The sequence below is a fragment of the Castanea sativa genome, chromosome 12, assembly GCF_040712315.1.
Source record: "Castanea sativa cultivar Marrone di Chiusa Pesio chromosome 12, ASM4071231v1".
NCBI lineage: Eukaryota > Viridiplantae > Streptophyta > Magnoliopsida > Fagales > Fagaceae > Castanea > Castanea sativa.
The window spans coordinates 30,369,861-30,381,669 of record NC_134024.1 but is presented as its reverse complement, the minus strand read 5'-3'; the positions used below and the strand labels follow the sequence as shown (position 1 = coordinate 30,381,669).

At 33.1% G+C, this 11,809-nt stretch overlaps 1 protein-coding gene across 1 annotated transcript; it reads right to left on the bottom strand.

Annotated features, from left to right (window-relative positions):
* Positions 1 to 570: 570 nt before the first annotated feature.
* LOC142618802 (wall-associated receptor kinase 2-like) lies at positions 571 to 3,504 on the bottom strand. Its single transcript, XM_075791828.1, has 3 exons — positions 2,647 to 3,504; positions 2,310 to 2,525; positions 571 to 1,994 (listed from the first exon to the last, which is right to left on the bottom strand). Exons 1-3 carry the CDS (start codon positions 3,374 to 3,376, stop codon positions 796 to 798), a joined length of 2,145 nt encoding a protein of 714 aa, XP_075647943.1. The 5' UTR covers positions 3,377 to 3,504; the 3' UTR covers positions 571 to 795.
* Positions 3,505 to 11,809: the final 8,305 nt, after the last annotated feature.

Here is an 11,809-nt window from a genome sequence, read left to right as displayed (position 1 = left end):
ACAAAATTTCTCCCTCCCTCTCCCTTTTCTTTCCATCATTTAACTACTACTTAATAGAAAAAAAAAAAAAAATATTCCTTGTGGCCCTCCTCTAAAACCATGAAATTTCTTTTAAACAATGTGGCACAATGCAAAACATAGACCTTTCCATCCGAGAGGGTATATCATGTTTGAGTGTATACACCAGCTCTCTCATAACACATGAGACACACATTGATTGTCAAAGGAGAAAAAAAAAGTAACAAAAGCATTAAAGCTACTACCATATACAATTATTGGGCATTTTAAACAAAACAACGAATTTGAGTTTTTTTTTTTTTTTTTTTTTTTTCTCTCTCTCAAACAGATTCGCAGAATAGTGCTCTAGCAATAGAAGAGTACTATTTAGTTAGGATGTACAGATTTATACCTGTGGATCAGTATTAATCCAATGTTACCAATTAACGAAAAATCTGAAGACACATGACTTAGCATATACACTAAAAACCAAAACTTGTGCGCCAAGACATGTCTCTATGTGATGCAACCAAATCATCCACACATTATAAATTTACAGAGGGAAATTGCGAATTTTCGTAACTAGATATGAATCAATAATAACAAAACAGGAGTACACTAGGACAACTAGTGTCAAGTGCAGTGCGGATACATCTCTGTTCTTTTATGAATTAGAAATTTCATTATGAAACAACAACACTTCCTACAAATACATCATGAAAAGAAAATAAAAGAAAATGATAAAACAATAATAACGATAGACTCGAGCCTTGCATGATTCTTTAACACACTAAATAATTATCGCCCATCATCAAGTACCGATATTTTAACCTGGCTCTTTATGCTATCGTAACATGCAGAATCACTATTAGCACCACTGAGACAAACATCATCTGGTCTACTGAGTAAGTACTCAGTCTCTTTTGAACTTATACTACCTTTAACATGTGGAGGCTTCTCCATTGCTTTCAAGCCCTCAAGTTCCAATGCAACTTCTTTCATGGTAGGCCTCTCTTCTCCCTTCAAGCTTAAGCATCTCTTCACTAACATGGCAACCTCCATAACTTGCTCAGCATTTCCCTCATTCAACACTCTGCGGTCAAGAATTTCAAACAAGCGGTTCTCTTTCATTGCTAAGACAAAATGCATGGCTAAGTTTCTCTCTGCTTCTGGCCTATCAAAAGAAAGTGCTTTCTTTCCGGTTAGTAACTCTGCAAGGAGAACTCCAAAACTATAAACATCACTCTTTTCAGTTAACTGGCTTGATTGAAAGTATTCAGGATCCAAGTATCCAAGTGTCCCTTGGACCAATGTGGTTAACTGAGTTTGATCCAAAGGAACCAGCCTCGAAGCTCCAAAATCAGATACCTTAGCTACGTAATTATCATCTAAGAGTACATTAGTGCTCTTGATATCTCTATGAATGATTGGAGTAGAAGCAGCAAAATGCAAATAAGAAAGTGCCCCTGCAGTCTCTGTAGCTATTTGCAATCGTAATTGCCATTGAAGTGTGGAAGAATGGTCTATGTGGTGTATATGGTTGAAAAGGGTACCATTGGTAACAAATTCATATACCAACATAGGAACTTGAGTCTCCAAACAACATCCCAATAATTTTACCACATTCCTATGGTTCACTTGGGAAAGCACAATCACTTCATTAATGAATTGTTCAATTTGACTCCGATCTATTGTTCTGGACTTCTTAATGGCAACTATTCTATTATCTGATAATATTCCTTTGTACACAGTTCCTTGGCCTCCCTGGCCTAGGATTCTATTTTCATGGTAATTGTTTGTTGCCTTCATGAGTTCTTCAGCTGTAAATATTCGAGTTGTTTCCACAGATCCTTTGTGCCTGGAAAGTTGTTGTTGTAGCATAAAGCCACCATTTTGTTCAAAAAACTTCTGTTTGAGTTTGGTATGCTTTCTTTGCCGGAGTCCCAAGTATAACCAAGAAATGCCCAAAAGTAGCAGTAAGAGGCTAACACTTACACCTACACATACATGTAACGAATTAAAGCTTCTCAACCAGAAAACTAAACTTCTGTGAAGGTTATTTTAAATAGAGATGCTACTTTTGTAACATTTTTATGACGCTTTTACTCCAAATTCTAAGTAACAGGTTGTTATTAGCTATAATTAGTAAGTAAAAAAGTAATTTAAGTGGTGGATTTAAATTAGAACTAGTAATAACCATAGCAAAAAAATGCAAATTTATATATATATATATATATATATATATATATATAACATTTTTTTTAGAAGATATATATGTAACATATGATTATGAAGCGGTCAATGTTTCTTACCTAGCGCAATCCTATTCATCAAGGGAAAAGTAGTCTGAGACTTTGGTATGGGTGGCGGTGGTGTTGGTGGTGGTATGGGTTTGCAGCCCGATCCATCAATTTCTTTGCCATCATCTTCATATCCTGGCAGACACGAACAATTATATGCACCATTTAAATTAATGCACGTTGAATTTTTGTGGCAAAGGTTGGGATTTCGCTCGCACTCATTAATATCTGCAAAAATATTTAGAGATGGATTTTAAAAAACAGGATAAAAAAAGTCAGCAATCCATTGAAAAGGACAATGGTATTCTATAGTCAATATAACATTGTATATTGAAATTGGTATTGTAACCTTGGCAGCCATTTGGAAGGTAAGGGTTGCCTTCGAAACCCTCAGAACAATTGCACCAATACCCTGGACCATTGACTGAATCACGACAATCACTGTTATTTTTGCATGCGAACTTTTGAGGATGATCTTTTTTAGCTTCAGTACAAGTTTGATTCCCTATTGCCCAATTGAGCACCACCTGGGTGGTCTCATTTCTTTTTGTAAAATCTTTCAGATCTTTTGAAGAAAAATTGTAAGTACCTTCCTCTGCTACAAAAGCGTAGCTGCAAGGATTGAAGTCATACACATCTTTGTGGTTAAAATAGCTACTGACATTGATTCTGTAATCCATGACTCCCTTTGGAATAGCAGTCTGGCAACAACCAATGCCAGAGCAAGACCCCTCAACCACGTCACTGATGTTAGAACATAGAGACATGCACCCAGTTGCGTATGCCGTCCCACTATAGCCTTTTATCCAAGCATATGTGTCACAACCAATGGCCGTGAACTTGTTTCGAGTGCTGGAGATGGGGAATTTGGACAAATTGATCCAAGAGTCTTGATTATAATTAGTCGGACCTGAACGAGTATATTGACCACCTTGGTTGTAGCAATCCTGGGCAACGACGACAGTGACACGCAATTCACCCCAAAGCCATATGTCCGTCACGTCTATATTGCTCTCACGCAAAAACGCTGTGGGAGGGTCGTAGGTGCGATTGCAAGTGATGAGGAAATCTTCATTCATGTAACATCCTGCCCTTGTGCCAAATGGGTATGAAATATTGAGGCTGCCACAGGTCTGGTCAATATCACTACAATTTTTCGAAGGCAGCTCATCGTAAGCAACCGCTGCTTCTGTTGCACATAGTAAGATCAATGTGAAGAGTAGTGCCTCATGCCAGTTGCTCGGTTGCTTTTGTACTAGTATTAGGATCATGATCCTTTGCACTATGCACAGGGATTAAAGACCCAAGTCAATGCATCGGTTAGAAATTTCCTCCTGGGACCCTCCAAAAATAAGAGTACTGAGTGCTAACTGCCCCCTCCCTTTTTCTAACAAGAAATCTACACCATTCAGCATGAAAAAAATTATAAAAATTTTTGCTTCCAATTATTGCTTTCAATTATTACTTTTGCTGATGTAACCAAACTGACGTATGAGTTTGATTGTTTGTCCACATTAAAGTCGATGGACGACCCCTCCCACTATTTCTTTTTCAGTGATTGTGTCTCCTGAATTATTCTCTTCGTATCTCTTTTTCTCTTTTTCTTTCTCTTTTACCGCGCTCTCTCGTCCCAAGGGCGGCTCTTCATAAGAGTCCAGGGTCACAGGATCACCCTATCCCACAATTATTATGTATAAATTTTAAATATTTATGATTTTTTTTTTATCTTTAAAAATTTGGTGACCACTTTAAATTTTTTTAGGTCCAACATAATTAAATTTTGAACAAAATTTGACAAGAAACTTGGTTGTAGATTAAGGCTACAACTCTATTTAATATTTTTTTTATTGGATATAAATTTTAACAAATCCATAATTTAATTATATTTTCTTTTTAAATTTTTCATATTTGTAAAATTTCAAGAAAATAAAATATCAATACCTATGTCGTCAATTAAATATTTAAATTTCAAGTTTTTGCAGTCTATAATTATACATAAAAAATAATTTTATGGGTCAAATGGTAAATAATATCTGATTGGCATGAAATTTAGACTTTCAAAATATGTAACAATGTTACTTCATTTAGTGGGAGTGACTACAACTAAGTTTGTACCCAAATTTTGTTCTTAATCTTTGGTCCCCCTAACAGTATATTAGGTCCTTACAAATAAAAAGAAAAATTCCAAGAGAAATTTTATTTATCTAAACTTTTGACAAGGTAGCTTACAACATTAATAATGAGACTAACATGCAATGATTTAAAAAAAAAAATTGTAGAAGAAAATTATAAGATTTTATGTATTTGTGTGTGTGTGTGTGTGTGTGTTTGTGTTTGTGTTTGTCTTTTTTCTTTTTTCTTTCTTTGTCAATGTATGAAGTTTTCTTTTTATTAGATTTTTTATAATTTAAGTTTCTTATTAATAACCACCCTCAAAAAATTCTTAGAGAGCTTGGTTGGAACGGTCTCTCTCATTAATTACTAGATTTTTCATGATGCACACTTTTTTTCGCACAAATAATGAATTTTCTTTTTGATGTTGGTAGGATATATGGTACATCACAAGCTCAAACTCACAGCTAACAAAAAGAGGGATAGAGAATGAAGAAGACACTTCTGTATTTTATTTATTTTCTTAATCTTCGAGTTTCAAATTGATGGGTGCAATTAGTATATATATTTTCTCAGGTTTGGCTTACCTTCAAAACTTTTTTAATTGGAATTTTTTTTTTTTTTGTTTTAATAAGAAGCTGCAACATGATCACTCCCTAACTAAATAAAATATAAAGATTAAAACAAATTACCACTTGAGATTGTATTCTTAAAACAAAAGAAGATATCGTGTTGAAAACATATTGAAAATAAACCAAACCCTACCTACTCTACATGCAACTATAATTTCCTTTTTAGCTATTAACTTATTATAGATAACATCACGATAAATTCCTACTTTTTTTATTAGAATAAAATAAAGGAAAATTATTGTATACTCCCTCCTCTCATATAAATTATAGGTCCTACAATAAATTTAATTAGTGAGACCCACAGTTAAGTGAGATTGAAAAATACGCATTTATGGTACTCCGAAATACTTAATAATTACCCTAAAAAAATTCACTCCTTAAACTTTCCACATTTATTACAAAATTCATGTTTTATTCTATACTATTACTAACTCATCTCGTAAATAAACTTTATCTAAAAGATAAGGTCCCATTAATAGATACTTTAAGGGCATTCAATAAGAGTGTATTAAATTTATCTGTAGAGCCCACTTTTATAGCAGAAATTATTCATTCATCCCGGAGGACCAAGTCACAATAGGGAAATGAATAGATGTTTACAAAGGTTAAATTTTCAAAAAGTTTGACGAAACTACTAACGTTTCGTATTTCTATCACTTCTTATCACAGATTTTTCCTCACAAAAAAAGAAAAAAGAAAAAAAAATGATATTATGAGATTTTTTTTTAATAGGATAGGGAGATGTGATTTTTTTTTTTTTTTTTGTGTCCACGTGGTGATATATTAGATACTTGTCTTTGGAAAATTAGTGGGAAGCATTCAATGCAATATTACATGTATCTGGTTTAAGTCTTCTTTAGTAGATATCAGAGACTTTTTTTTTTCTTGAAATAATTTGAAACATATGGGTGTAAGTTTTTTTTTTTTTTTTTCTTTTTTAAGAAGGAAGACCACGATCTTATATTAAGAAAATCCAATTACATCAGCTCGGACGACAAAAAAGTATTGTGGCGAAACATCCTCCAACATATGGGTGTAAGGGTGAGTTTGGTTGGGCTTTTTGAAAAAGTGCATAATGCAAAAGTTGAGTTTTTAAAAAGTGAATAATGAAAAAGTGATTTTTCAAAAAACTGAGTGTTTGGTAAAAACTGTTAAAAAATGTATTTTGAAAAAACTGAATGTTTAGCTAGCACTTATAAAAGTGGAAGTTTGAGGGGTAAATTACTAAAAAGGATAATGTCTATATAAAAAGAATTTTTTGTTTTAATTATCTCTTTTAATGCAAGTTATGGATACAATATTTTCACAAAAATTTCACAATAAAGTCTATATAACAAGTTGTTAATAGTAGGAAAAAAAAAATGTCACTAGTACTGAACTGTTAAAAAGTGTATTTTGAAAAAACTGAATGTTTAGCTAGCACTTATAAAAGTGGAAGTTTGAGGGGTAAATTACTAAAAAGGATAATGTCTATATAAAAAGAATTTTTTGTTTTAATTATCTCTTTTAATGCAAGTTATGGATACAATATTTTCACAAAAATTTCACAATAAAGTCTATATAACAAGTTGTTAATAGTAGGAAAAAAAAAATGTCACTAGTAGATCTAGATGAGAACTAATAACAACTTACTATGTAAACTTTATTATGAAATTGTTATAAAAATATTTTGTCAATAGTACTATTTTTTTTCTAAAAAAAAAATAGTACTAACTTAAGAAGTTTGGAGATATAATAAAATGTCACAATATTTTCGCAATACTAATTTAAAATTAATCTTTGTAAAATAAAATTTTATTAACACTTATCTTTTAAATGAGTTGTTCTAGTACCCACAATTAGAAAAAAAATAGTACTAACTTAAGAAGTTTGGAGATATAATAAAATGTCACAATATTTTCGCAATACTAATTTAAAATTAATCTTTGTAAAATAAAATTTTATTAACACTTATCTTTTAAATGAGTTGTTCTAGTACCCACAATTTTTTCTCCACTGCATACTCTATAACACCACAACTTTTATAAAAAAAAAATTGTAAAATAATTTGTGTTCTTACTCATTATATTTTCTTCTACGTTGCATAACCAAACCCAAAAACTCTTCTTCTTTTTTTCTTTCACTTTTTTCTCCTCCACATGTTTAGTTCGTCCTTATCTCCTTATCTTCTTATCTTCAGTTCCTCCACCCACACACACACACATACAGATCAGAGAAGACGAAGAAAGCAGAAGAAGACAAAGAAAGCAAAAAAAGAGGAAGAAGATTCACCCATCAGAGCAGAGAGATGTGATGAGAGGAATGAGAGTCAGGGTAATTCGGTAATTTTAGGACTCACCCAATGGATAGCTGAAAACGCTGCTGGACTTTTTGTTTATGGAGCTCCAGACCTCCATAATTGGATTGGGCGTTTTTGCCTTGGCCCAAAACTCAACTTTTATCCAAAAGTTGCGTTTTTACTTCACCAAATGCTCAAGAAATCCAGCTTTTAAATAAAGCTGCGTTTCAGCCCCTAAAAGGCCAACCAAACGATCACCAAGTTAATTTGCCTTTTATGCGTAGACTTATACCAACCTTTAAAAAAATGGTGTATTTTGAAATTGACAAAATTTAGTTATAAACTTTTTTTTTAGAATAAAGTCTGGGTAACCTTATTAAGTTGTTGGAAAATCAGAAATTACAAGTTGATTGATGTTTAGTGAAACATGCTCTATCCAAACTAATAAATGAAATGAAACAATTGCTCTCTTGACCAAAGCAGACGTTGCACAATTGTCATGCCACCTAGTACGAGAGAAAGAAAAGGTTCTAAGTGAACCTACAATAGACACTGTCTTCGACAATTTCACCAACAGAGGAGTGACCCCAATCTGCAACCCTCAACGCCCTGCACACCACCTCGGAATCACCTTCTATTTAAGAATAAGATAAGCCCAACTCCACGACAAGTTTTGCTACTCTTCTTGCAGCTAAAACCTCCAGCACATCCATTGAACCCGGGTATAAGATTTTTTCAGCTAAGGCAGCAATCACATTCCTCCTCACATCTCTAACTATAACCTCAATTCCTGCCTCCCCCAACTCGATGAAGACTGCACCATCATAATTTGTTTTATACATACCATCCACTGGAGATTGCCATTTTATATTTTCCTTGGGTAGCTGCGGTTTGGTCATCGGAAACTGAGATTGGAAATTTGAGAGATACAATTTTGCAGCTTCAAAATTTCTGTCACTCGGCAGGCCTTTCTCATTCAGTCTCAATCTGTTCCTATGATTCCAAATAAACCAAGCCACCACCCTAAACAGCTCTAGCCTCTGTACCGTCTGTCCCAACAAATTTATTAACTCTTGCATCTCTTGAATTTAAGGATGCTCTGTTCGGACCCAGCTGAAACAGGGAGACCAAATGGGGTTAATCTTCTCTCAACTCCAAATAGCATGGAACGTGGATTCTTGATCCGAGAGGTACGCACTACATTTCGCATCCTCAAGAATTTTCCTTTTCTTCAGATTTTCCTTCGTGGGTAGTGCATTGGAGCAGACACGCCATAAATTTTTTTTTTTAATTTTGTTAGGAACATGAAGCTTCCAAATCCGTTTCCAAAAGGACTTTTGGTGTGTTGGGTCTGAACTTGATGCATCGCTGGAATTGGCTTCCTCACATAGCTTCTGATAACCTGTCTTAACCGAGTACTCACCATTGTGACTATCCGACCAAATGAGACGATCGCACTGATCTGTCCAACACAGTGGAATAGCTTTGATCCGGTTTGCCTCAAAACTCATGAAATGCTGGTTTAACAAGTTTTGATCCGAAGTATGTGTGGACGAATTGATGAGGGCAGCAACCTGAACTCCTTCCAACCCCGGCACATGTGGTGGAACAAATTTGGTAGACCCCTACCGTGGCAACCAGTTATCATTATACATATCTATGATCTTACCATCTCCTACTCTCCATCTCATACCCTTCGAAATCACCATCATTGATTTGAGGATACTTTGCCAGGCATAAGAACCTGTGGCTGCTGGGCTTCAAAAATCAACCCCATAGGAAAGTGCTTCTGTAGACACTTGATTTTGCACCCATGATTTAATCAAAGAAGATGACTGGAATGACCATATATGTACTTCAAAATCATGATTGCATTACATGCATTCATTTTTTCATTGCATATTATTAAAATGATCTTGAGGTTCTAACGGTCGCAACGGTATGCCCGGTTTTCAAATCGAACCGTCGGATCGAAAGATATCGCATGATCAAGTTTGCACAGTCAACATGCATTATGTCTAGGTAGAATCGACCACGCATGATTAATTTAAATTAATTCTGATTGGTTGAACAATTGAAATTAATAAAATAATTTTTTGATTGGTTGATAATTAGTTTCAAAAATAAGATTGCTTGCATGGAAATAAAAGGGATAGTTGGATAACAATAAAATTGTGGATAATCTGAACTTTATCAAAATTTATTTTAGAGTATTTATCTACAAGATAATTGTTGTTGAAAATACCTAAATTATGTGGAAAAGAGTTAAAAATCTTAGAATATGGATTGAAAACACGTCTAAGTGCAAGTCCAGGTTTAAGAAAATCTAAAAAAGGAGTCCAAAATGCACCCGAACAGGAAAGCGCAATTGACATCCAAGAGTGCCATTCGGCACTTTTGGAGTGCTGATCAGCACTTTCAAAGTGCCAAATGGCACCTATTAGGGTTTTGGCCTGACGGTCTTCAAGTGACAATAAAACACATTCTTTTCGACTTTTTTAGAAGAAGGACGCGACCCTGTTTGTATTTTAATCATCGTTGCTTATTTTTTAAGCATTTTGGTCTCTATAAATAGAGACTGGATCTCAAAATTCAGCACACTCTTTTACGCTCTTAGAGACACTCTTTTACTCTCTCAGAGACACTTTTTCACGCTCTCAGATTTCTCATCTTTCTAACTCCCCTTTTTGATATTTTCTCTCTTACGTTAAAGAGGTTCTGGAGACTTCAATCTTAGGAATTTCTTTTTTGTAAACAACGATTTTTAGGTTTCAAAGATAATTGCATAAATTTCTTTGAACCCTATAATATTCTCTCAAGAAAAAAGAACGTCCACTCAAGAGCTAGCTTTTTCTTTACTTCTTCTTCTTCTTCTATTTCTTTTAATTTGGTAATGCATGAATAAATGTTTGTTTAGTTTTGATTTTAAATACTCATATTATGTGTTGTTAATATTTTCTCTATTAGAATATGTTTTTAACGTTTGCTATTGTCAAATTCTATTTTTTGTTTCAAAAATCTGCTTGTTATCATATTTTTCTCAACCAAAAAACTTATTTGCATTTTCATTAGATACAAATCTGAATTTTTCTCAAATCAAAAACTGATTTGCATCTTCATTAGATGCAGATCTGAATTTCTCTTAATCAAAAACTGATCTGCATCTTCATTAGATGCACATTTAAATTTTTCTCAAATAAAAAACTAATTTGCATCTTCATTAGATGTAAATCTGAATTTTTCTTAATCAAAAAACTGATTTGCATCTTCATTAGATGTAGATCTGAATTTTTCTTCAATGAAAAACTAATTTGTATCTTCCTTAGATACAAATCTGAATTTTTCTTACTTAAAAAACTGATCTATGTGTTCTTTAGATGTAGATCTGATTTTTTTTTTTGACATAGCAAATTTTGAAATAAAAAATGGATCATGAATAGTCTTGTTTGTTTGTCTAGTGCATGTAGCACAAATTTATTTTATAAATAAAGTCCTTATCTCAAAAACTCTTTTTTTCTTTTTACACATATAAAAACATATTTGATTTTTCCAATATACAAATCCAATCTTTCTTGTTATCACAAAACAAATATGATTTTCTCTAATATAAACCAAAAACCAATATTTTTTTTAGTTCTAAAAAACAGATCTGATATTTTTTAAAAACCAAAAGACTTTGATTTATTTAATAAACACAAATCGAAATTTTTCTCTCCAAAAGCTATTTTTTCTATACATAAATAACAGATCTCATTTTTCTAAACCAAAATCCATTTTTATCACAACATAGATCTAAATTTTTACTAAAGAAGAGGATGCATTCATAAATAAACTTATGTGATTTAGTTTTGTTCATGTGTGCAACATATCATTCATGTCATGCATAAAGGGGTACATTGGTCACGAGACTCTAGAAGACCAGACTCTGTCTAGGCAAAATGGATGCCTAACAGCTTCCCATTCCGTAACCTAGCCTCCAAATTTAGTGTCTTTAGATAGGTAGACATAGGCTTTATCTTTATGTTTATTTTTGGGTAGTTTGTAACTAGGACAAAAAGTTATGTAATTATTTAATAGGTTGTAACTAGGACCCAAAGTCATGTAATATTCAATTTATCAAATATGTATTCTTTTTATTCAATCAATGAGAACAGAACAATTCAGTCATGTATATTGTATTTAGTTTTTTCTTTTTTCTTTTTTGTATAAAAAAAAGTGGCAACTCCATACCACTTACCCAAAAAGAGAGGACATTTCAAAGCACCCAAAAATCTCTTTTTTTGAGAGGCATTTTTGCGGTCTCCCACAACTTTGATTTAAAAACCCTATAAAACAAGGAGGATTGGTCATTCAATAATCTCCAAACTTGTTTTGCCAACATTACATCATTAAATTTCCCCGTCTTTAAACCTTATCCCTCCTTCTGATTTAGGCTTGCAAAGAACCTCCCATTTTTTCCAATGGATTTTCCGCTACTCACCCTTTTGCCT